At 33.1% G+C, this 26817-nt stretch overlaps 1 protein-coding gene, 2 long non-coding RNA genes and 1 pseudogene across 10 annotated transcripts; all 4 read left to right on the plus strand.

Moving 5' to 3' along the window:
- The first annotated feature begins 2061 nt into the window (after positions 1-2061).
- Positions 2062-4239, plus strand: LOC106447621. Of its 4 annotated transcripts, none has more exons than XR_007317137.1 (6): positions 2062-2911; positions 2996-3227; positions 3324-3402; positions 3536-3685; positions 3800-3893; positions 4011-4239. It is a non-coding gene; the product is annotated as an uncharacterized LOC106447621 (long non-coding RNA). The 4 variants fall into 4 exon arrangements; XR_007317138.1 differs by having other exon boundaries at positions 3536-3631; XR_007317135.1 differs by having other exon boundaries at positions 3324-3685.
- A 1675-nt stretch (positions 4240-5914) lies between these two features.
- On the plus strand, positions 5915-8091 carry LOC125579141. Of its 5 annotated transcripts, none has more exons than XR_007317142.1 (6): positions 5915-6764; positions 6849-7080; positions 7176-7254; positions 7388-7537; positions 7652-7745; positions 7863-8091. It is a non-coding gene; the product is annotated as an uncharacterized LOC125579141 (long non-coding RNA). The 5 variants fall into 5 exon arrangements; XR_007317143.1 differs by having other exon boundaries at positions 7388-7483; XR_007317140.1 differs by having other exon boundaries at positions 7176-7537.
- Positions 8092-16271: 8180 nt separating this feature from the next.
- Positions 16272-16910, plus strand: LOC106370244 (arabinogalactan protein 22-like). The gene is made up of 2 exons (XM_013810290.3): positions 16272-16500; positions 16622-16910. Exons 1-2 carry the CDS (start codon positions 16383-16385, stop codon positions 16693-16695), a joined length of 192 nt encoding a protein of 63 aa, XP_013665744.1. The 5' UTR covers positions 16272-16382; the 3' UTR covers positions 16696-16910.
- Positions 16911-23455: 6545 nt separating this feature from the next.
- On the plus strand, positions 23456-25792 carry LOC106375430 (annotated as a pseudogene).
- Positions 25793-26817: the final 1025 nt, after the last annotated feature.

Here is a 26817-nt window from a genome sequence, read left to right on the forward strand (position 1 = left end):
TTCTGTTTCTTATTTCTGTCAGTTAGATCTTGATGTTTAATTGTTTGGTTTATTCTTGACTCGTCGCAGTCTACGCTGATACACAGGAGCATGAACTCAAGCCGCGTTGACACTTTCCGGAGGCGGCTCAGTGAAGGCTCCGTCTACTCTCTCAGTGGTTTCGACGTGGCACGGGCTAACCAAAAATTCTGACTCTCTGACTCTCCGGTGTCCATACGCTTCAATGATGGGACTGAGTTATTCAGGTTTCGCAGCCATGAACAGCTTCTGGCATTGGCAAATACTAACAGAGAACTCCCAGGTTTATCTCTTCTGTACTAATACACTTATCCAATTGCCTTTTCTCACCTCTATTAACGTTTGTTTTTTTTATTTAAAAAAAAACAAATTTCAAGATATCGTTGGTGAAGTAAGGAGCACGATCACCGACGTACGCGGTCCTCAGCGTGTAATGGTGACTCTGCGTTTGGAAGGGTAAGCTGAATATTTGTTTATCCAGTAATTGACATCAAACAAACTCATGTTGTTTTAGCTTTGTCTTTGATTTCCATGGTGTGTATTGGGCAACACTGGATCTGAATTGAGTTTCAAACGACATATATTACAGTGCGTATAGTGCTCTAACGAGAGGATCAGTCATACCATATACGCTCCACGTTTTGGCTTTGGATTGAGATACAACAATTGCTTGGCTCTCTGTTATGTATGTATTATATGCAACATGACTTGATCTTAGCTTTTCTTTTCCTTCTCTGAGGTATTGCAACAAAAAGAATTTGCCATGTGGTTAGAATTGCTATGATACAAGAGTGTATTGTGTATTTGTTATTCTCCTCTTCTTTTTCATTATTTTCTTACTAATATATGACAGTGAGGATAACCTGAGAGCAGCACTTGGTAGAATGGGATTGAGTTCGCGAGGAATGGAAGGTGTTATTGATCAAGTGCGGAACAAACATTATCAGGTGATTCATCTTTATATCTCTAACTAAACCTTCAATCTTTATATCTCTAACTAAACCTTCAATCTTTAATCTAACTAACGTGGTCTTCTTTATGTGCATGTACAACAATACTAAAAGCTTGCATGCACAATGACCTTTGAAGCTGTTTATGGCACATCGTGTGATGCTGGTATCAACCATCCAAACCAATACTTCGAGGAGAGTCGGAAGATTTTGAAATCCAAGACGCCCCTGCTCCGGTTTAAATTATGAATACGATGAGGAATTGTGTTGAATTAGAATCACAGTTTTTCAGAAATTTCAACTCCTGAAAACCATGCCTGCAGTATGCACAAACCTTTCGGCTTTTGCGCACTTCAAAGTCCCAAGAATTAGATTAGTACCAATGTTCAATGAGAATGAAATTCAGATTTATTAGAGAAATAAGTTGATCCATCTTAACTTATACTATAATTTTTATTAAACTAACTATTAAATTGATAAATAGTATACAAAAAAATATTTTTACACTTTCCTTAAATAAAAACTACGGAATTGCCTAATATGGTTATATATATATATATATATATATATATATATATATATATATGACAATTAATGATTATGAATAATAAATATTTGATGATAACTTTTGTATCTTAGCTCTTTTTTTAGTTTTATATTATTAAAAGATATTAAACAACCACATTAACCATATAATAAACAAAATTAAATTTTTTCTTATATGTTATATTTTGAATCTTTAAAACAACTATAAATTACTAAAAACGTTAAATCTCTCACACTAAAATTTTGTGATCAATGGTTTAACTTTTTTTGGTAATAACAAGATACAAATGATCATAAATCGTATGAATATGAAGCCTCATTTACTAGATATTCATATTATATATTAATATAGTTTAAAATTAAACTATATAACATAGAAAAATACTTAAATATGATTATTTCAAAAATTTTATTGAAAAGTATTGAAACCTTAATATTTTAATTTTAAAATTTGCATTCAAAAAATCGCACATTAGAAATTTTGTGTTTATCACATGAGTATGAATTCTCAATAATAAATATTTATAATAAAATATAATATATATGTTTTTTTATCATCATACTATATATCGATGTCCATGTCATTGAAATTTTGTTATATACCATATAAAATAAATAAAAAATGATTGTTTTGATTTATTTAATAAAAAAGTATCTTAAGTAAACAAGATGTATTGTTTATTTTTATGTGTTTACTCTAATTTAATTATGTATTGTTTATTGTTAATTTAATTATGTGTTTACTCTATATTAATAAAGTTTCTCAGAAAGGCTCCAGGTGAAGCCACGTCAGCAGACCCTGTTCATTTTATTGACACGTGTCCAAGAGGGAGGAGCTTCACTTTTTTCTTATGGGAGAGTTTGGTTTTTTTTTTGGGCTTTAGTTTGAAAGAAGAATTCTTCTTTTGCGGGAGAGTTTAGTTTTGTTGGGCTTTTGTTTTTAATTTGGGCTTTAGTGATCTTGCTAGGGTTCACGGTGTATCTTCACGGCATTGCCATCTCCGCCTTCCTCTTTCCATCCTCTTTGCTTTCTCACCATCTCTGTAACGTAGTCTTCCTCATTGAAATCGATCTTTAATTTGATCATTAGTTTTCACCCCACCTCTCTTCCCACTCCATCTCATTTACTCTCATGGTCGACCCGGTTTTGTAACAGATTGAAGGTGGCTTTATAAATAAGTGCGTCTTGGAGCTATGAGGATCTACAGCTCTGAGATTTATAGCTTAAGCAATCCGACACGCCTTCCGATATGTCTTCTTATGTTCTTCTCGCTAACTTGAGAGCAGGCCGTTGCTCAAACACCGCTGAAGTTCGTCTTCTGAGGTTCTGGGAAGCTCGCAACGACAGGAAAGATGGAGAGCTTATGAGCCTTGACATGCTTCTCCTTGATGAACAGGTAAATCCGATTGTGTTCTGTTTCTTATTTCTGTCAGTTAGATCTTGATGTTTAATTGTTTGGTTTATTCTTGACTCGTCGCAGTCTACGCTGATACACAGGAGCATGAACTCAAGCCGCGTTGACACTTTCCGGAGGCGGCTCAGTGAAGGCTCCGTCTACTCTCTCAGTGGTTTCGACGTGGCACGGGCTAACCAAAAATTCTGACTCTCTGACTCTCCGGTGTCCATACGCTTCAATGATGGGACTGAGTTATTCAGGTTTCGCAGCCATGAACAGCTTCTGGCATTGGCAAATACTAACAGAGAACTCCCAGGTTTATCTCTTCTGTACTAATACACTTATCCAATTGCCTTTTCTCACCTCTATTAACGTTTGTTTTTTTTATTTAAAAAAAAAAACAAATTTCAAGATATCGTTGGTGAAGTAAGGAGCACGATCACCGACGTACGCGGTCCTCAGCGTGTAATGGTGACTCTGCGTTTGGAAGGGTAAGCTGAATATTTGTTTATCCAGTAATTGACATCAAACAAACTCATGTTGTTTTAGCTTTGTCTTTGATTTCCATGGTGTGTATTGGGCAACACTGGATCTGAATTGAGTTTCAAACGACATATATTACAGTGCGTATAGTGCTCTAACGAGAGGATCAGTCATACCATATACGCTCCACGTTTTGGCTTTGGATTGAGATACAACAATTGCTTGGCTCTCTGTTATGTATGTATTATATGCAACATGACTTGATCTTAGCTTTTCTTTTCCTTCTCTGAGGTATTGCAACAAAAAGAATTTGCCATGTGGTTAGAATTGCTATGATACAAGAGTGTATTGTGTATTTGTTATTCTCCTCTTCTTTTTCATTATTTTCTTACTAATATATGACAGTGAGGATAACCTGAGAGCAGCACTTGGTAGAATGGGATTGAGTTCGCGAGGAATGGAAGGTGTTATTGATCAAGTGCGGAACAAACATTATCAGGTGATTCATCTTTATATCTCTAACTAAACCTTCAATCTTTATATCTCTAACTAAACCTTCAATCTTTAATCTAACTAACGTGGTCTTCTTTATGTGCATGTACAACAATACTAAAAGCTTGCATGCACAATGACCTTTGAAGCTGTTTATGGCACATCGTGTGATGCTGGTATCAACCATCCAAACCAATACTTCGAGGAGAGTCGGAAGATTTTGAAATCCAAGACGCCCCTGCTCCGGTTTAAATTATGAATACGATGAGGAATTGTGTTGAATTAGAATCACAGTTTTTCAGAAATTTCAACTCCTGAAAACCATGCCTGCAGTATGCACAAACCTTTCGGCTTTTGCGCACTTCAAAGTCCCAAGAATTAGATTAGTACCAATATTCAAACCAAATATGGTCCTCTCCTCTCTCACGCGATGTCTCCCTCGCCAGCATTATACATTGGATTGGGACTCAGTCTTATTTTATCAGCTCAGTGGCATCGCTTCACATTTAAAAACCTTCGTCTTAGTGACACCATTAGAGTCTTTGCATGATCAACATGTCCTAGAATATTAAAATAAGCCAAGTTCCCAACTTCAAATCATCATGCAGTTATTTTCATATATTTTACACTTCAACGGTTGTGTTGTCAAAATTTATCAGAATATTCTTTGTTTGTTTTCTTCGAAATCAAAATCTTTTACATTTTTATAAAGTGAGTATCCTACTAAAGATTTAAGTTTTACCAAATATTCATAATGAACAACGGATATCTAAATAAATACAAATTTTAAAAATATTAATCTAAATAGATTGAAATTAATTATGAGTAGCACCACAATTTTGGATATTTGCTCTATAGATGTTTTGTTTGTAATTTAATAGTTTGATAGGGAGAGAAATATCGATTTTAGTTTCTTTGATATAAAATATTATATGAGGTCTTTGAAATTATTTCTGATGTACAGATAACTAACATATTTGGTCTAAACCATATACTGCTTAGCCATTATTGAAGTTACATTATTAATTTGGTTTCTCTAATTTGGTTTAGATTTTTTTTAAAATAATTATAAATGATTTCTCATAAAAAAACATTAACAACTAACATTTTTATACAACATTCTATAGCTCAAAAATGGCTACATCAACTACATACAAATTAAACAGAAAGACAACCGCCCGCCCGTAGGGCGGGCAAACCACTAGTTGTTATATATTTTTTGCTACATAAAATTGTATATCACGATTTGCCTTTATTGTTGTAACATGAAATTAGGTTAGGTCATGTATCCTTATATATTAATTGAGAAAATGTTTTGTAGTCACGTCTCATCATGAGAATGAAATTCAGATTTATTAGAGAAATAAGTTGATCCATCTTAACTTATACTATAATTTTTATTAAACTAACTATTAAATTGATAAATAGTATACAAAAAAATATTTTTACACTTTCCTTAAATAAAAACTACGGAATTGCCTAATATGGTTAATATATATATATATATATATATATATATATGACAATTAATGATTATGAATAATAAATATTTGATGATAACTTTTGTATCTTAGCTCTTTTTTTAGTTTTATATTATTAAAAGATATTAAACAACCACATTAACCATATAATAAACAAAATTAAATTTTTTCTTATATGTTATATTTTGAATCTTTAAAACAACTATAAATTACTAAAAACGTTAAATCTCTCACACTAAAATTTTGTGATCAATGGTTTAACTTTTTTTGGTAATAACAAGATACAAATGATCATAAATCGTATGAATATGAAGCCTCATTTACTAGATATTCATATTATATATTAATATAGTTTAAAATTAAACTATATAACATAGAAAAATACTTAAATATGATTATTTCAAAAATTTTATTGAAAAGTATTGAAACCTTAATATTTTAATTTTAAAATTTGCATTCAAAAAATCGCACATTAGAAATTTTGTGTTTATCACATGAGTATGAATTCTCAATAATAAATATTTATAATAAAATATAATATATATGTTTTTTTATCATCATACTATATATCGATGTCCATGTCATTGAAATTTTGTTATATACCATATAAAATAAATAAAAAATGATTGTTTTGATTTATTTAATAAAAAAGTATCTTAAGTAAACAAGATGTATTGTTTATTTTTATGTGTTTACTCTAATTTAATTATGTATTGTTTATTGTTAATTTAATTATGTGTTTACTCTATATTAATAAAGTTTCTCAGAAAGGCTCCAGGTGAAGCCACGTCAGCAGACCCTGTTCATTTTATTGACACGTGTCCAAGAGGGAGGAGCTTCACTTTTTTCTTATGGGAGAGTTTGGTTTTTTTTTTGGGCTTTAGTTTGAAAGAAGAATTCTTCTTTTACGGGAGAGTTTAGTTTTGTTGGGCTTTTGTTTTTAATTTGGGCTTTAGTGATCTTGCTAGGGTTCACGGTGTATCTTCACGGCATTGCCATCTCCGCCTTCCTCTTTCCATCCTCTTTGCTTTCTCACCATCTCTGTAACGTAGTCTTCCTCATTGAAATCGATCTTTAATTTGATCATTAATTTTCACCCCACCTCTCTTCCCACTCCATCTCATTTACTCTCATGGTCGACCCGGTTTTGTAACAGATTGAAGGTGGCTTTATAAATAAGTGCGTCTTGGAGCTATGAGGATCTACAGCTCTGAGATTTATAGCTTAAGCAATCCGACACGCCTTCCGATATGTCTTCTTATGTTCTTCTCGCTAACTTGAGAGCAGGCCGTTGCTCAAACACCGCTGAAGTTCGTCTTCTGAGGTTCTGGGAAGCTCGCAACGACAGGAAAGATGGAGAGCTTATGAGCCTTGACATGCTTCTCCTTGATGAACAGGTAAATCCGATTGTGTTCTGTTTCTTATTTCTGTCAGTTAGATCTTGATGTTTAATTGTTTGGTTTATTCTTGACTCGTCGCAGTCTACGCTGATACACAGGAGCATGAACTCAAGCCGCGTTGACACTTTCCGGAGGCGGCTCAGTGAAGGCTCCGTCTACTCTCTCAGTGGTTTCGACGTGGCACGGGCTAACCAAAAATTCTGACTCTCTGACTCTCCGGTGTCCATACGCTTCAATGATGGGACTGAGTTATTCAGGTTTCGCAGCCATGAACAGCTTCTGGCATTGGCAAATACTAACAGAGAACTCCCAGGTTTATCTCTTCTGTACTAATACACTTATCCAATTGCCTTTTCTCACCTCTATTAACGTTTGTTTTTTTTATTTAAAAAAAAAACAAATTTCAAGATATCGTTGGTGAAGTAAGGAGCACGATCACCGACGTACGCGGTCCTCAGCGTGTAATGGTGACTCTGCGTTTGGAAGGGTAAGCTGAATATTTGTTTATCCAGTAATTGACATCAAACAAACTCATGTTGTTTTAGCTTTGTCTTTGATTTCCATGGTGTGTATTGGGCAACACTGGATCTGAATTGAGTTTCAAACGACATATATTACAGTGCGTATAGTGCTCTAACGAGAGGATCAGTCATACCATATACGCTCCACGTTTTGGCTTTGGATTGAGATACAACAATTGCTTGGCTCTCTGTTATGTATGTATTATATGCAACATGACTTGATCTTAGCTTTTCTTTTCCTTCTCTGAGGTATTGCAACAAAAAGAATTTGCCATGTGGTTAGAATTGCTATGATACAAGAGTGTATTGTGTATTTGTTATTCTCCTCTTCTTTTTCATTATTTTCTTACTAATATATGACAGTGAGGATAACCTGAGAGCAGCACTTGGTAGAATGGGATTGAGTTCGCGAGGAATGGAAGGTGTTATTGATCAAGTGCGGAACAAACATTATCAGGTGATTCATCTTTATATCTCTAACTAAACCTTCAATCTTTATATCTCTAACTAAACCTTCAATCTTTAATCTAACTAACGTGGTCTTCTTTATGTGCATGTACAACAATACTAAAAGCTTGCATGCACAATGACCTTTGAAGCTGTTTATGGCACATCGTGTGATGCTGGTATCAACCATCCAAACCAATACTTCGAGGAGAGTCGGAAGATTTTGAAATCCAAGACGCCCCTGCTCCGGTTTAAATTATGAATACGATGAGGAATTGTGTTGAATTAGAATCACAGTTTTTCAGAAATTTCAACTCCTGAAAACCATGCCTGCAGTATGCACAAACCTTTCGGCTTTTGCGCACTTCAAAGTCCCAAGAATTAGATTAGTACCAATGTTCAATGAGAATGAAATTCAGATTTATTAGAGAAATAAGTTGATCCATCTTAACTTATACTATAATTTTTATTAAACTAACTATTAAATTGATAAATAGTATACAAAAAAATATTTTTACACTTTCCTTAAATAAAAACTACGGAATTGCCTAATATGGTTAATATATATATATATATATATATATATATGACAATTAATGATTATGAATAATAAATATTTGATGATAACTTTTGTATCTTAGCTCTTTTTTTAGTTTTATATTATTAAAAGATATTAAACAACCACATTAACCATATAATAAACAAAATTAAATTTTTTCTTATATGTTATATTTTGAATCTTTAAAACAACTATAAATTACTAAAAACGTTAAATCTCTCACACTAAAATTTTGTGATCAATGGTTTAACTTTTTTTGGTAATAACAAGATACAAATGATCATAAATCGTATGAATATGAAGCCTCATTTACTAGATATTCATATTATATATTAATATAGTTTAAAATTAAACTATATAACATAGAAAAATACTTAAATATGATTATTTCAAAAATTTTATTGAAAAGTATTGAAACCTTAATATTTTAATTTTAAAATTTGCATTCAAAAAATCGCACATTAGAAATTTTGTGTTTATCACATGAGTATGAATTCTCAATAATAAATATTTATAATAAAATATAATATATATGTTTTTTTATCATCATACTATATATCGATGTCCATGTCATTGAAATTTTGTTATATACCATATAAAATAAATAAAAAATGATTGTTTTGATTTATTTAATAAAAAAGTATCTTAAGTAAACAAGATGTATTGTTTATTTTTATGTGTTTACTCTAATTTAATTATATACATAATACGTAAGTGAATACAAATAAATAATAATAGATAAAAATTATTTTTATATATAATATTAATTCCACGCAATTGCGCGGATCTTAAGCTAGTGTATATATATTGGTAAGACATGAGACCAGTACACAATATATTTTTACACCAACTTATATAACATATTCGGGCTAGTATTTGAGAGGATTTGAAATAGGCGTTTTACCAAGATCCGAAAACTTGAATCGAAACCGATCCGAAAATACCCGACCCAAAACCAAACCGAAAATTTATAAGTACCTATTGGATACAAAATTCTTCTATCCAAAAGAGCTAGAACCGAATAGATCCGACCCGATAAAAGAACCGATTAATACCGAATAAAAATATGAATATCAAAAACTATGATTTTTGTGTTCAATTTTCTATATTTTATTTTATGATTTAGTTGAAATATATTTTTGTAGTATTTTGAAGTAATATGAAGCTTTAAATGGAAAATTTAAAGTTTTAAAAAAAATTTATTTTAATTATTAATAGTTTATTTTAAAGTATTTTGCAAAATTTTAGATATATATATATATGACATATTTTGACTAAATTTGATGGGTTTAGGTATTTCGTGTCTTTTTCAGATCATAGATATCCAAATCCGACTCGGACCCAATATGGATCTGAAAATTAAAAGTAATTTTATATGTATTTTAATTATAGTCATGAACCGACTCGGACCCGAGAAGAACCAACCTGAACTCGAACCAAAAATTCACAAGTACCTATTGGATCTAAATGTCTAGGATCCGAAGCACTCATATCCGAAGTACCTATTAAGAGCTTCAAATTGATTGTTCATGGTGGTTGGTGTATTGATGACAATGGCAATATGCTGAATACTTGAGGAAAGATGAGGGTGATAGAGTAAAATATGCATTTAAAAAAAATGATGGCATTTTCATGAATAATCTGAACTTTAGGGATGAAAGAGGCAAGTCAAAGTTTTAAACAAAACATGGGTTTGAGGGTGATAGAGTAAAATATGCATTTAAAAAAAATGATGGTATTTTCATGAATAATCTGAACTTTAAGGATGAAAGAGACAAGTCAAAGTTTAAAACAAAACATGGGTTAGTTTTGTGTTTGACTTCAAGTTTTGAGTCATATTTGCCAAAAAACCCTTTTAATTATTACTTAAAAGGGGTCAGCCCAAAAACGATTACCAATTTCTTAGAGCATGATTATCTCCACCTTTTATGAAGGTTCTTAAGAGGTAGGACCCACAAAAAACTTAAGAGTTGGTGCTTAAACCCCTTCTCTAAGAGTTTGGTTCTTGAATTTTCGTAGGTCCCACTGACACGTGGCGATCCACGATTGGTTAATTTTTAACTTTTTAAAAAAAAATCAAAAAAAAAGAAAAAAAATTAAAAAAGGGTTCTTAGGGTTAAAGATGCTCTAAGGAAATCATTACTCATTCAAAGGTATTTAAAGTCGATTACTAGAATAATGGTAAGACTTAGAAAATTACAAAAGTCATGGTGACAATATTTTTGTGTATCTGCTTGCTCTGTTCGTCACATGCGTCCTTTTTTTTTTTGTAAAGCAACATCTATCTTATTAAAACTCAAGTACAAAATTGGAGTGTTTGGAGACTTGAATAGGACTTTTAAAAATTTGGAGTGTTTGGAAACATTGATTGCAGTCTTTTAAAAAAAAATATTTTTGTTTGAAAACAAAGATAGTAGTATTAAGAAAAAAAGTAATGGGCTTATGTTTTTTTAAAAAATTGAAAGTTATCTAGGCCACTTTTAAAATATACCAAAATGGGTCAATCTAATTCCCTAAAAAATTTTTTTCTAAACTAACCATAAAATTAAATTGAAACTTTATATACATATTTCAAATCAAAATAATAATTCAAATTTGATTTATATCAAAAATTGATTCAAAACTATACATATAGTCAAAAATGGATTTTTACTAAACTATTTTTCAATAACCATTATAAAAAAATATTGTCAATATATATAAGAAAAATATAATACAAAGCCCAATTTGAAATACCAACTCAAATTATGGTTTTCATATTTCATATTAAGTTTTAAAAATATAATATATGTAATTATTTATATGATGGTATGTATAAAATACTATTAATTATATGATTACTTATATGATGGTACATATAAAATACGATTAATTATATGATGATAAAATACGATATATAATAATGACTAGGGATGGGCTTTTGGATACCCATACGGGTTTACTTCTGATCGGTTTGTATTTTGGGTTTTCGGGGTCAAAGATTTCAGCCTTATTAGAATATTTCTAAATTTTGGTTTGAGTTCGATTTGGATCTTTGCGGGTTTGGTTTGAGTTTGGATAACTAATTTAAATTATTTTTAAAGTCTTAAATCATTATATATTTTAAATTTCTCAAAATGTATAAATAAAATAATATATTACGTATAAATTTGAATAACATATGTCATAATACTTAAACTTAACATATCAATTGGCTTGATTTAAAATTTTGGATACGAAATCAATAATTATTTTAAGTATTTTTGGTGATTTGAGTATACTTTAACTATTTCAGATATTTACTTTTGACTATCTATATATATTTTCAAGTATTTAAACCAATTTAAAAGTATCATTTTTGATGTTTTATATACGTTAAATCTAAAAATAATTAATACATATAAGTATATAAATCTATTTTTAGATAAATTCGGATACCTAAATACTTCGGTTCGGATCAGATTCGGTTCTCTAAATAACAAAATTTTGAATAATTAGAATATTTAATCAATTTATGTTTGGGTTTGGTACTATATCTTTGGATCGGTATCGGTTATGTTCTTCGGATTCATTTTTCCAAATCCTAATAATTACATGAAAAACAAATATCAACATATTTTTCAAAATATACACCCGCGCGCCTGCGCGGGTCAAAATCTAGTTCATTTCTTATACATTAAACAGAGAGTTTGTCTGGCCACAAGGTCAGCTCTATTAATAACTAGTCTAGGGATAAATTTAAATTCAACAGCAGTAAATAGAGCAGATAAAAGGTTGAAAAGAACAGCGATCTCTAAATGTCTTCCTCTTGAATTCACAAGGTTAGTGAGAATCTGAAAGTCTGAAAAGATCAAGAGAGCGTTAATCCCACACTGAAGAGCAGATATCATGGCGTTTCGTAACGCCAAAGTTTCCGCAGCAAGAGGCGATGCCACATAGGAAGCAGTCGCTGAAAAAAGTCTTTTCCTGGAAAGGAAGAAAGACAAAAGTGATCTCTTCCATAATGGGAAGGAGGATGAATGTGATCTCTCCCAGGCTAAGGAGGAAGTTGTTGAAGCCTTTTGGTATAAAACGAAGTGAAATATACCCTTAATGGCATGATTATCGGGAATGATAAAGCTTGTAGAATTTGATGGGCTGGAGAAAGTGTCAAGGCCCACTAGAGAAAACCATTTGGCCCAGCCCATATTTTTATTCCCATGAGGAATGGAGAGTAGAACGCCGGTGAATTACTGTAGCTCAGGTAGGAGGAACATAGCTGTGATAGAGGTCGGTAGCAGGTGGAGAATAGAGATAAAGCTAAAGGGTGGTGACGATCTCCGAGATCTGCTCGGGAAAGTTCTCGCTCTGGTACCGCACAGATCTGTAGAGATGGGCGGCGAGGAGGGATATGTCATGTCGAGGGATACAGGTGCCGGAGTCGTCGAAGAGGGAACATCTTGTGGCTCCGATGGAGCGTCCGGTGGGTCAGGAGGTTCTGGTGGTTGAGCAAGGTCGGGAAGCTCCGGAGAAAACAGATTTGGAGATTCCGGAACAAGCGAATTCAAAGTTGAATCCTTCACCTTCAGACTTGAACCAGTGGTAGCAATATTGGAAGAAAGGTTTCTCACCGGAGACATAGATCTTTCAGGAACACAGCCGGACGAGAAACGCAGTCTTCTAAGTTGTAGGAGGTCTTCACCTTTTGGTGAGAGGGTTCTTCGGGTAAACCCAGCATGAGTCCCGAGAGTGAGAAGCATAGCTTCTCAGGAGAGAAGAACAGCGGAGAGGGTCAGGCACCAAACGTCCATGCTAGATCGGAGTTGAAGCTTTGTGTGGATGGCGGCCGCCTTGGAATTCGTGTCTGAGAGAAAACACTAGGGCCGCCACATGCGTCCTAACCGCGTCAAAATATGGATGTCGATGAAATCACAATTGTGGATCTGGCAGCTCAAAATTGGAACTCATAAGAATAGTAGTTTGGAGTCTAGAGTCTTGTCTTTTCTTCTAAAAAACATTTCAAATGTCAAATATATTTATCATAGCTATTATCTGTGAGATTGTTATGCATATGCTCTTGGCGAAACTTTCCTATCATCTATCATTAAAGAAAGCATTTTTAGTTAATATGTTTAAGCTATATTCAGTGTGTTCTTTGTGTTTTGACTTTATAATGGAAACATATATATGCAAGTGACATTGCGTTGGTGATTTTAACAAAATATTAGGGTCTCTAGAATATTCCCAAGAGTCTCCACAAGTAGTGACGCGAGCACAACTACTTTTGTGCATATGTTCAGTTCAGGCTTTACCGTGATTTCAATAAAGCTGTATATAAGCAGCCCTTCGCTTACACACTAAGAGTCTGATGCGTTTTGGTTACCCTGCTGAGGTTGTTCTTTAGGTGTTACAAGGCATGTGTTTCATGTTGTTGTTAGGAATCTTTGAAAGTAAGAAAGAAAGGAAAGGCTTTGTGTGGGAGGATAAGCACCATTTGTATATTTCTGAAGCAGAACTGCAAAAGTAACAAAACAGTTAACATTAAAAGAAGCCTATAGAAGACGATGCAGATATGTGAAATGAAAAAGTTTACTTTTATTATTGTAAATATTTCAAATGGTAGGAGGACTAGTAGCAGAGAAGTTCACAAATGTTCCAGCTATGTCTTTTTATACTGCAAAAATGTTTAAACTCTTTGAACACTCACTCATAGAATTAGTTCCACAGAATCAATTGCTCCTATCCATTTTTCAGAGTATGATGAACATGCCTTTTGATTCCTTCCTTTTGCAGTGTGCATAAAATTAATATAGAGATGCATTTGAATTTGTTCACTCTTTTTGTTCGGTCCTTAGAATAAAAACACACATTTTAGTTCAGTCGTAGGAAAAAACTAGAGTATGATGCACATATCTTTTGGCTCAATCCTTTTATTATTCATGTTTTCCATATTCAGCTAAGCCTATCATATGAGATTTCTTAGTCGTCAATTTTTTTTGTTATGTACAGACTTGTGAGTCTATTTTGTATATATTTAGAGGCAGCATCAGATCAGATTACTCACTTGCAGGCTCATCATCATTAACATAAAACATTCCAAAGCTTGATCTCTCTCTCTCTACACAATCTAAAAAAATATTGTATTCTTTGCTGAGATGTTTTACATATCACACTTCCTAATGTCATGCAAGAGATCATTTGCTAACTCTACAAAATTTCCACTATTAAATTCGAGCTATGAGTACCACATTATAAACTTCTCATCTCATAACAAACCACTCGCACTCATCATTTGAAGTTGTCTTTTAAAACACTATCATTGTTGCTACATCGTTATCCAAAATAATAGAGAACACTTTAATATAAACCATTTTCCTGATTTATGTTTTTGAATGATGAAATTATAGGCACTTGCATAGGACAATTTCACTGGAGATCCCTCGGGTGATTTGAAGAAATCAGTTGAGCAACTGCAAAGTTTCAAGTTTAATTTGAGATTTGCACAGATTTAGCATGATGCAAAACAAATATTCCAAATCTATGAAAACAGAGAAGTTTCATTCTTCGATGTTCCTCCATCTTCTTGACCATGACTTTGGATGTAAATCTCATTGTGGACATGTTTGTTTGGTGCACAAGGAGATTAACCATCCATTGGACGAAAAGGATTATTGGTTTTCGAGGTTGAGTGGAATTAGGAACTAAGGGGGCGACTGATTTTCCCGCTACCACCCGCAAATGCATCTTTTGTGGTTGGTAGTGGTTGTCGGCGGTTTGCAACAATCACTCAAATCCATTTAAACCGCTTCAAACCGTTTCGAATCTCATAAATTCAAAAGCTGGCTCCAGCTAGCGTTTGCGGTTGCGGGAGGGTAAAATTTTTTTTTCTTAAAAACAATATATATACAAAAATAAAAATATTTAATAAAAAATTAAAATTGAAATTATGAAAATATTAAAATATATCTATTATATTTTAATTAATATTATAAAATTTTATAATAAAAACAATTTCAATAAATTTTTAAAAATTAAAATTATAACTTTCTAAATATAAATTTTATATTTATTATAATTTTATGATTTTTGATATTTTTATAATTATATTAAATGTAAATATTGTTAATTTATTATTTGATTGTTACCGCATTTGGTAGTTAACCAGTCATAAGTCACCCGCAAACGCACCAATTTTTAACCGCAGTACCAGTCGTACAAATCTCTTAAAACCGCTAGAAACCGCAACCGCCCGCATCCACAAACTCCCTCAACCGCAACCGCTGCGTTTGAACCAGTCAGACTCTAAATCATCTTTTGTTTCTTTTGGCTTTAAATGAAGGATGATCTGGGCATATTATAATGAATTTCGAAATGAAATAAAATTTCGACGTACGATTTCTAACTCTAGCTAAAAGCCTAAAACCAAAGCATGCTGTTGTTCGAATAATATACAAAAGCACAAATGTTTGGTACATGATATTACTATCTAGTTGTTCGGGAATCTAATTAAAATAAGTAAATTTTATTTATTGAAAATGTACTTTAGCATCATATATATATAAATATATGTGTGTGTGTGTGATATGTGGATTCGGAAGTTTTTTAGGAAAAAAAAAAGAACCAACAAACTTTTCTGAAACATGGATTAGATTTCTTGTCAATAAATGAATGTTTGATTCGGTTTAGCCCTGAACCTGATTATTACAGTTCAGAAAATGAAAGTAGGACCGATACAGTAAACCTTCCTGAAAGGGAAAACTGCAAAAGCAGCAAAGTATGAGGGAAACAGGCTGGAGATACTTCCTTTTTATTTGATTCTTCTCAAACACAGCTTAAGAACAGAGCATAATTAACCGTTTCTCTCGTTAAACGTCTAGTTTATAATTAAATTAAAAAGACAACGCATCCACCAACAAGTGATTAGACAGAGAGGATTTGTGCGCTAGGTGGGTCCAAGACGTGTGGGCCCTACATTCCTTGACGCATGTCTTTTACTCCTATTTAAACGAATCTTAGCCTACTCTTGTTCTTTCACCAATCGGCATTTTTCTTGATTTTTGGTGAGAGACTTCATTAAAGAGAAAAAGGAGATTCCCTCGCCGGAATAATCACCGGAGATAAAGAAAAAGAATGGCGTCTCTAAAATTTCCATTGGAGATTCTCGCCGTCTTCGTCATTATCTCCGTGATTCTCTTGCCGATTGCTCATGCGCAATCACCTTCGCCTGCTCCTGCACCCACCAGCGATGGTATTATATATATATAAATTCTTCGATTAACTTTTTTTATTAATATTTCCATGGTGGATCTAAGGAAATTAAAATGAAGATGATTATTGATATTTGATATTTGATATTTGGGATATGGCAGGAACATCGATAGATCAGGGGGTAGCATATGTTCTAATGATGGTGGCTCTGGCGTTGACTTATTTCATCCATTAAACTTGATGGATCATCCAATTTGTTCTTTCTTCACAGTTATTTTGTGTTCTTAATTCTTTTGACCTTCTTTTGTTTATTTTGTTCTTGTGACGTGAGATTTGTAGAAAATCAAATGATAGCTAGGTTTTGAACATCATGCTGTTGTTCTGTTTTTGTTTGTTGGATGATTCGTGTAATTTATTTCTTCTTGTTTAATAAAAAATGTAATTATAATATTTTCTGTCATCGCATATTTTGATCATCATTTATTAATAATACTGATAGGAGAATGCAATACAAGATGGAATCTATAAATTAATAATGTTCGGGCTTTAAAATTTTATTAATTTAGATATATTAATTTACAAAAGTTTCCTTATTTAAATTTTTTATTTTAAGATATATTTATTCTAAGATAAAATAATATTCGATTTTAGTATATAAACATTAATTGTTATTTTTTGAAATTTGACATTTATACTAATTTTATTATATTATTTGGTTTATATAATATATATTGCATAGAACTTAAATGTTGTTTTAGATATAATATTACTAAATCTCATCAAATATATATTAAATGTTAAGAAAATATAAATATAATTCTATTGTGAATATAAAACAAACATTATAGTAATAGATTCTTACTTATATAAAATACGCATACTCCATCTGTTTCATAATAAGTGTCATTCCAGCTGCTTTTTCTTGTTTCATAATAAATATTTCTCGGAAATATAACTTTTGTATAATTTTTAACGAAGAGTTTCCACGGTAAATTCTAGAGTTATTTTATAGACAAGTGATATATGGTGATTTAGACATCTTGTATATATGCTTTCCAATTGGTTTTCAAGTCTTTATCGAGTCTTCCTAGTCTTTTACGAGTCATTACAGGAATAGAGTTGCACTGGATGGGAGATGGACCAATTGGAGCAAAAGAGGCAGAAAAGAGTGCAATTTGGTGATTTTCACGCAGAACAATCTTGATGGTTGTTCCAAATCGTGCGAAACTTGTTCCAGCGGCAGCAATTTTTAAGGAAACTAGAAGTTATTTCGAGATTTGCCCTAATTTTCCTATTTTCTCTTCCAGCCGCATGTGACTTCCATATATCTTCTTTTTTCTTTTTTTCTTTATTTTTTCTACGTTATTTTCTACACAAAACCAGACCCTAAAGCTCCATTGTTGGGATTTGCTACCTTGTCAAGAGAGACGGCTCCATCTCTCTCGTCTAGAAAAGATTACCTTGTACCCTCTTTTTGTTTATGTTATTCTTATGCAGTATTATTCAATATTGATGCTTGTGTTTTCTTGTGTTATCGCTGAGTAGTCGGCTACCTTGTCTAGGGTTCTAGGGTGTTTACCACGTGAGCTAAACATAAATAAGTGAATCATATTATTGTCTTCATTCATATCCATCCTTACTGCTTGCATTAATCTGGCCATTTAATGTATGAACTTAAGTTTAACATGTTCATTAACCGTGTAATAGGTTGCTAGATCTGTTATGAATGAGCATTGTATCCCTAATCAGTGAAAGTAGATATTAGGGTGTTTTGTGAACCTATCGGACTTGATCTCTATTGCTTGATGTCGCATCTTGATCCAAGCGAGAGCTTAGGTATCAAGATCGATCAGCATAGGGGGCAGTTCCACGATAGTGGGCAGTTCTACTTGAGTGATCCGAGTTCTCGACATGTTCTTAAAGTGCTTGAATAATTGTTTAGCTCATAAGTATTAGCACCCGATGAAGTAACCCTAGGCTGGCTTCTTTTAAGTTGAATTCACATTTACATTATTTTACTTGTATTGCACGTTACCCACAAATCAAAACCCCATCAAGATTGATCAGCATAGGGGGCAGTTCCACGGCAGTGGGCTGTTCTACTTGAGTGATCCGAGTTCTCGACCTGTTCTTAAAGTGCTTGAATAATTTTTAGCTCACAAGTATTAGCACCCGATGAAGTAACCCTAAGCTGGCTTCTTTTAAGTTAAATTCACATTTACACTATTTTACCTGTATTGCACGTTACCCACAAATCAAAATCCCATCATTGTTTTAGCTAAATTAAGAACTCATAAGAATAAAGTGTAAACTTGTCCTCTGAAATTGAATCTCAAATATTACAACAACACTATTTGCTTGCAGTAGGAAAGACACAATTTTAGTGTATCAACAAGCTCGAAGTAAACACTAGGAAATACCAATCCTGAACAACAACCAAGACATCGAGAACCCGAGTCACCGTATAGAAACTGGTTCGGCTATAGGACCAGCATGCGATCAGGTCGCCATAAGCCGATGGCGACCAGCCCATCACGAGACTGGATCACCAGCTGGCGGCCAGTCCCTTGCAGGACGGGGTCGCCAGCTGGTGACCGGTCCCTTACAGGACGGGGTCGCCAGCTGGTGACCGAACCCTTGCAGGACGGGGTCGCCAGCTGGAGACCGGACCCTTGGAGGATGGGGTCGCCAGCTGGCGACCGGTCCCTTGCAAGACGCGGTCACCATCTGGCGACTGTTTTTCATAAACTTTGCTCGCCGACTGGAGAGCACATACTATGATTTATCAAACACCATGCACTATCGTTTCGCTCCCGTAGCTTCTTCCTATGACCGCACTGTCCCTTGTTTCGTCTCGATTGGAGTTACCATTGAAACTTTACAGCTAAAACCGCAAAGACTTGTTTTTCTCATATAAGTTTAAATCGATCGTATGAAGTAACGACAGTTGAATTAAAACACATGATGCCTCTATTATACGATTGGATTAAACCTTTCTACGAAACCGACGTCGTATAGAAGGCAATGTCTCAAAGAAATCGTAAAAACTCTTAAAGCCAAAAGACGGTCCAAAAAGGTTTGAAACGCGGCTAAAAGCCCACTTGCGGTTTCAGACGAGAATAGGCCTAAGATCACTATGTCGGTTTCTTTCATGTTCGCAGAAGAAGATAAATGTTAATTTCAGGGGATAAGTGTCAAGTTTCGAGGATAATTACAAAGATCGAATAAAAATAGAATATTTCCGCAAAATGATAAACTTGACCTAGGGGAAGAAAAGGAAGACACAAACTGACCTTGACAGGAGTATATAAGGAGTACAGAGACGAGAGGCACAAGAGAGAATTTTTACACAGGAAAACTTAGAACTTAGAATAATAGGAAACTTTCCGTTTTTGTTATCAAGGTGCGACTCAACTAGGTTTTTGTAGTCTTAAGTTTTTAGAACTAGGGAACTCGCCGACAGCTCTTGCCGCCAAGGCTCTTACCTTGTTGTAACGCTCATACGCAGATTCAGAATAAGACATCCTTTCCTTTCTTTTTCTATTCTTATATTTTATTTCGTCTGTTTATTTTGTGTCCCTGATTACTTGGCATGTGGTTTAGCAGACATTCGAGACCTCTGAAAAATTAGAGTTTTCATAACTTTCTTAATTTAAATGGAAATCGATGGTGTCAATTTTGGTTCCCACAGTTTGGCGCTAGAAGGAGGGGGGTATGGATCTCATCTGCGAAACGCTCAATCAGACATGGCTACTGATGACCTAAACAACGGACAAACTCACAACAATGGCGACGACGTCAACAGTCCAGAAAGGAACGTCTCTGCGGTTAACGCTGATGCTAACACTGCAGCGTTCGAGGAGTATAAAAAGATGATCTCCACTTTTGAGAAAAAGTCAGAAGAGCAGGAAAAGCTCATAGGATCTCTCGCTAAACATGTATAAACCTAATGGCGAGAACCTGAGCAGTTCTTCCACGCGGAACCACTAGGTTCCGCGGAAGAAGACTTGACTTTGCCATTCTGTTGTACAAAACGGGGAACACACAGGGAAACCCGTCAGGACAAGTTCTCAACGAAACGACCCCTGTCGCACCCCAGAAAGACACAGAGAACCTTCCGCCTCTCGAAGAAATCGCTGACGTGCATCCGATAAGAACAAGGAGCCGCACGGCTCAGGAAGATCCCTTGTTTGACAAGCCCATGACAGATGAACAATAAAACATCTTATGGGCAGAACATGAGAAACTAGGTTTTTGCAGTCTAAGGTTATTAAAACTAGGGAACTCGCCGGCAGCTCTTGCAGCCAAGGCTTTTACCTCGTTGTAACGCTCATACGCATATTCAAAATAAGACATCTTTTGCTTTCTTTTTTGATTTTTATATTTTATTTCGTCTGTTTATTTCATGTCTCTTATTTCTTGGCATGTGGTTTAGCAGATATCTGGGACCTCTGAGAAATTAGGGTTTTTCTAACTTTCTTCACTTTAACGGGAAATCGACGGTGTGAATTTCGGCTTCCACAATAATTATTATTTTAAAAACACTATTATCATAAGTGAATTTGATTACTTGGTAAATGAAAATAATAATATTAATTTTAATAAACGATAAGTTATTATAAAATATTAAAATATATCACCAAAATTTAGAAAATGTAATATAATAATTATAAAATAAATATTATTTTAACATTTTTTTATTTATGCATGAAAATACCAATATATAATCTATATTATTATTTATGAAGTGATTTTGCTTAGTTCTCATGTTTTCCATGATTTTAGGTAACTTTTGCTTATTTATCATTGATTATCGCTTATTTGTTATATTTTCCACAATTTTAGATAATTTTCTTATTTGTTATGTTTTTAATAATTATAATTTTACTTATTTTTCACATCCTCCATAATTTATGTTATTTATTATTTGTTATGTTCTTAATAATTTTAGATTGTAATTTTATTTATTTGTCAAAATAATTTTAGATGATAATTTTAGTTTTGCTTACTTGTCATGTTCTTCATAAGTTTAGGTTATTTTTATTATTTTTCATGTTTTATTATTTTTAGAAGACTATTTTTCATATTCCATGATTTAATTTAGGCTGAGTCCTTAGTTTTAATAAATAATTTTTTGAATTGTTAGTTTTGAACATATTTAGCGATTATTTAGTAAATCTTTTCATTATATTCATGGATAACTATTATTAACGAGTATTATCAAATTTTAGCAGTAATTTTATAGTTTTGTTCATCTTATGTTTACTTTTAATATTAAATATTTTAATGTTTTATTTATTATTTTTAAAATAAAGATTGCTTCTCTTTTATACTAGCGGATTATCTTATCAGTCAAAAAATATGAGTCCAAAAAATAAAATCTTTCGCTGTTAAAAATAAAAAAAATACGCGTTTTACTAGTCATATATAATTTATTAATTTTAGTTTATAAAATTTTAATTAAATAGAAGTATGTTTTAAATTATTGTAAATTTTGTTAATATGTGTCAATATGAACTCCGATGAAAAAGAAATTCATATAAAATATAATTAAGACTTTGATGAAGAGGGGTTTGCTTTCATAGGCTTCATTAATAATTTCGTAATCATGGATCAATTGTAGATTTATTTTTTATATTATTTTAAAGTAATAATAAAACTTTATTATATTATTATGATGATGTTAAGTTTTATATGTATAGTTTAGTGATAAGAGTAAATAAAAGATTTTACAAATACCAAACCATTATCTTTGTTGCATGTATTAAAAAAAGTAGATTATATTTTTAATTTAATTAAATAATTTTGATTAAAATTAAAAATTACCTTAAAATTTGAATTAATTGGATATATATTAGTCTGCACAAGTGTGCGGGCTACCATCTAGTTGGTAAATAATAATATAGAATATCCAGCATAGTAGATTGCAGAAATATCTTACTAGATAATTTTAATATCAATTTTACTTTATTAAATTAATTAAAAATTTACGTAATTTGGATTTCGACAATTTGAAATTGATAACAATTTTATTAAAATTACGAAATCCAGTAATGTCATAATCTCCGAAATCATTAAAATTTCATAATTCAAAAATGACCCCAAGAAAATCATTTGAAATTTTTGACCTTGTTATGTCATAATCTCCGAAATCCAGTAATAAAGTATTATATATTTAATTTAGAAAATAACACTCTATATCAATAATGGTTTGAATCATGGACATAAACAAATCGATCTTTTTACAGTGTTACTACTCGGCTAGTGTTGGCCATGGCAAGAAGACCATTTTTACAACAAAACTACACTATCTCTACCGGAAAGATCATTGTTCATATTATCTGAAGGTGACAAGTTTGAATTTCAAGGCCAACACGTATATTATTATTATTTTGTCAATATAACATACATAGTGGCCCAAAAATATTTTTGTTGTTTTCAGCCTACCAATAACATACAATTCCGACGTTAAAATATATTTGCTTGCAATGCTTGAAATCCACCTACATCTCTCAGATTTCTGAGTTGTAAATATTTTTACACTAGCACATAGTTGTATATTTGCTTTAGTATTTATGTGGCATATATTTGTTTATTTCTGATGTAGTTTTAAAACTATGGGTATGAATGGTGACCGCTAAGAAGGAATGGAATGAGAGGGAACACTGCATTCCTATTCACTCCTTTTTTTTTTCACCATTCACAAGTAACATTTGATATATAAGGAACACATACAATTCCTCTTCATTCCTCTTTATTTAGGGAATAATAGAAGAAAAATATTCCCTATCAATATTGGCAAGGAACAAAATGGAAAATAAAAAAAATGGCAAATCTCTATTAACGTGAGTTGAACTATACAGAAAATTAACATTTTCTTTGAGCCGGCCCTGGTTACAGCGTGTTCCTTATGACTAATATTATGTCCATTCATTGTTGTATTACTATGAAACATGTGAATTAATTATAAGAATACATATATACTTTAGTATCTGTGGAAGGATAAGAATTGTGAAGTTATGCTTGAACTCGTCATTGCGGAGCTAAAAGCTGATGACTACCGTAGTAGAATGCCAGATGTGGCAGCAAGAAAAAGAATTGAAAAAAAATACTTCGAGCTGATAGGTGAAAAGATCTCTTGGGAAACTAGCAAAATTGGTTACTTGCGTAAACTTTGGAATATTCACGGTCAATTGGTAAAACGCACCGGTGTTGTTGTTGATCCATCTTCTGGACAAATAGATATGGTGGAAACTTGGTGGAGTGATCGGATTGCGGTAATTCTCTACTGTATATCATATATAATTACTTTATTTTAAATATATTAGTTTTATACTAATTTTTATTATTCACAGGAATATGGAGGAACTAAAGGAAGACTAGTTCATGTTTTGCAAAAGAAGCCTTTGCCATTTAAAGATTTGTTGGATCAAATTTTTGGTGAACATGATGTTGATCCAGATGAACGTTATTCACCACATATGCTTGGCCTACAACTCCAGCAAGTTCAACCTACTTTAGATGTTGATGGCATAACAATGGTGGACCAACTGCAAGAAACTCAAACTGCTGAACCAATAGTGGATCTTACTAGTGATCAAGGATGCAACCGATCAATCCGAAGCATGTCGTCACGTCGTCTTGCAAGAAGAAAAACTAGTTTTGAAACACAGGTGGAGAGTGGATTTCAGCGTGTCGTAGATACTCGGCAAGAATTTTGAGAAGAACTACGATCAAGAAAAAATCAAAAGATAACATATGGTGATGCAACATCAGTTCTAGAAAAGCTACCAATAGAACAGCTTGGGGTATTTTGGTGGGCAGCAAATAAATTGTTAAAGAATGATGCTGATATACGTGAAGCCTTTGTGAAATTGGAGAATGAAGAAATTAAGATCAAATATATGGAGAGTTTACTTGGCACAGACAGACATGGGAGTCCATGCAATCAGGTTGATTTGTTGACGACAAGTCAAAACCATTTTCAGAGTGTTGGAATGGGTGGAAGTACTGCAATAGGAGCTAATACTGGAGGTGGTTACATGAGTTTTCTTGGTGTGCACTCCACTGCATTGGAAGAGCCACGTAGAGAACCAACAAGTTTTGTCAATTTACTTAATGAAAGCAATGATGATGGCCTCGTCTAAGCTTTCTAGAAATACTTTATTATATAAGTTTTGACTTTAAGAATTTGGTTTTGGTGTTTACAGATATTCTTTTTAGTGCTTTGAAGCTTTATTGCAGGTTTTCTTTTTATACAGATAATAATTTATTTATGAGCACTTGAGTTTATTTTCTTTATCTCTAAATAATAATATCTATGTAAATATTTGCAGGAACTTCGTATCCTAGAATTACGTTCACGTGGAATTCAAAACTTAAATGAAGATGAGTTGATGGAGCTAATATTATTGGAAGAAGAAGAGTTTCTCCAAAGGTACATGCATCCTATATTAGAGTACTACAAGACAAACTTTTTTAAAGAACCAATGAACAAAGATTGGGGAAATGGTTGGAAGTTGATACGGGGCCAAATCTACCATAACGAAGTTTCATGTCGTACTCTTATCCGCATGAGTTCAGAAGCCTTTATTCGTTTATGCGAAGTTCTTCAAACGGAGTATGGATTACAAGAGTCAAATAATATCAAATTGGATGAGAGCGTTGCAATTTTCTTGATTTTGTGTGGCCAAAACGACACTCAACGTGACATTGGTTTAAGATTTGGTCATGCGCAAGAGACTATATGCAGAAAATTTCACTATGTTCTTGGAGCAGTGGTACAATTGGCAGTTGACTATCTACGACCAAGAACAACTCGTGAGTTTGAAGCAATATCGAATAGCTTACATGGAGACAAGCGGTATCGCCTTATTTTAATGGTTTTGTCGGGGCTCTTGATGGAACACATGTACCAGTAATGGTGACTCCAGGTCGAGATGTATTACGTTTTGTGAACCGGAAGGGAACAGCAAGCCTTAATGTTTTGGGAATTTGTGATCATGATATGTTATTTACATATTGCTACGTTGGAATGGCAGGATCAACACATGACTCTAGAGTGCTGGACACCGCTATGCGAGAGGATCCAATGTTTCCCCATCCTCCAAAAGGAAAATATTATCTTGTAGATTCTGGTTATGCAAATAGGCGTGGTTATCTAGCTCCATATCGAAAAGAAAGAATAGAAGGTACGCGATATCATCTCCAAGATTTTTTTAATAATGAACCTCCAAAAAACAGCAAGGAAATGTTTAACAGATGGCATGCGTCACTACGTTCAGTTATTGAACGTACATTCGGTGTTTGGAAACAAAAATGGAGGGTTTTAAATGAATTTCCAAAGTATGATATCTCAACGCAAAGAAAGGTTATATTTGCAACAATGGGGCTCCACAACTTTATTCGTTGGAACAAAATTAAAGATATTGACTTCGAAGAATTTGATGTGGGGGGGGGGGGGGGGGGGGGGGGACTATGAAGATTGTGCGAGATCATATCGCTGAACAAATCTGGACTGATAAAAGACATGCTTCTCGTCGACTATAGGTTTGTATCTTTATAAATACAAGTTTGCAAATAATTCTAGATACATGCAATGTAATAGGCATTACATTATAGTTTTTTCTTGTGAAAAATAAAACACATGTTTGCTGTGCACGTGAAAGATACATGTGAAGGAAGAGACACCAAAACCTATGGACAAGAAAGTTTATTTATATTTAAAATATTTTTAAACAATAGTTTTTAAATTACTTCAATTAAAAATACTTATTCCTTTTAGTGGTTACCATTCATTGCAATATTTTGTTTCATTCCTTCTCTGCATTTATTCCTTTTAATTTGTTCCTATTCATTCCTTTTGATTTCTTTTCCCTATTGTTCCACTTGTTCCCGAAAAGGTCACCAGTCGGACCCTATGTGTGTTCATTTCGTGCAACTGAAGAGATGTAATAAAAAAATTTAAAAGTCACAGGACCGTAATATCTAACATGTGAATATGTGATGGTTTTTATACAAATTGCGAGCACATAATATCATAGAGGGTCTGCCATTTAATTTATCAACTGGAGTGATATATAAGACTCAGAGACACAACCATGAAAAGGGAGAATGAATGAGCTCAGCTTGAGCCCCTCTCACTGCTTCTCTGCGTCTTCACTTGTCTTTCGTCACCTTCAGATCACAGCTAAAGATAGCTTGTACAACCCAACAAAGCTCTCATCAACCTCCTAATTAACTAGACTAAACTACATTTGAGACGTCCACGCATTCACATTTGATTGTTTGTGCGATAGTTAGAGCAACATTATTGGTGGGATGAAGAGAAAGAAAGTCATTTGTTTTTTTTTTTTTT

This window comes from Brassica napus, chromosome A10 (genome assembly GCF_020379485.1).
Source record: "Brassica napus cultivar Da-Ae chromosome A10, Da-Ae, whole genome shotgun sequence".
Lineage (NCBI taxonomy): Eukaryota > Viridiplantae > Streptophyta > Magnoliopsida > Brassicales > Brassicaceae > Brassica > Brassica napus.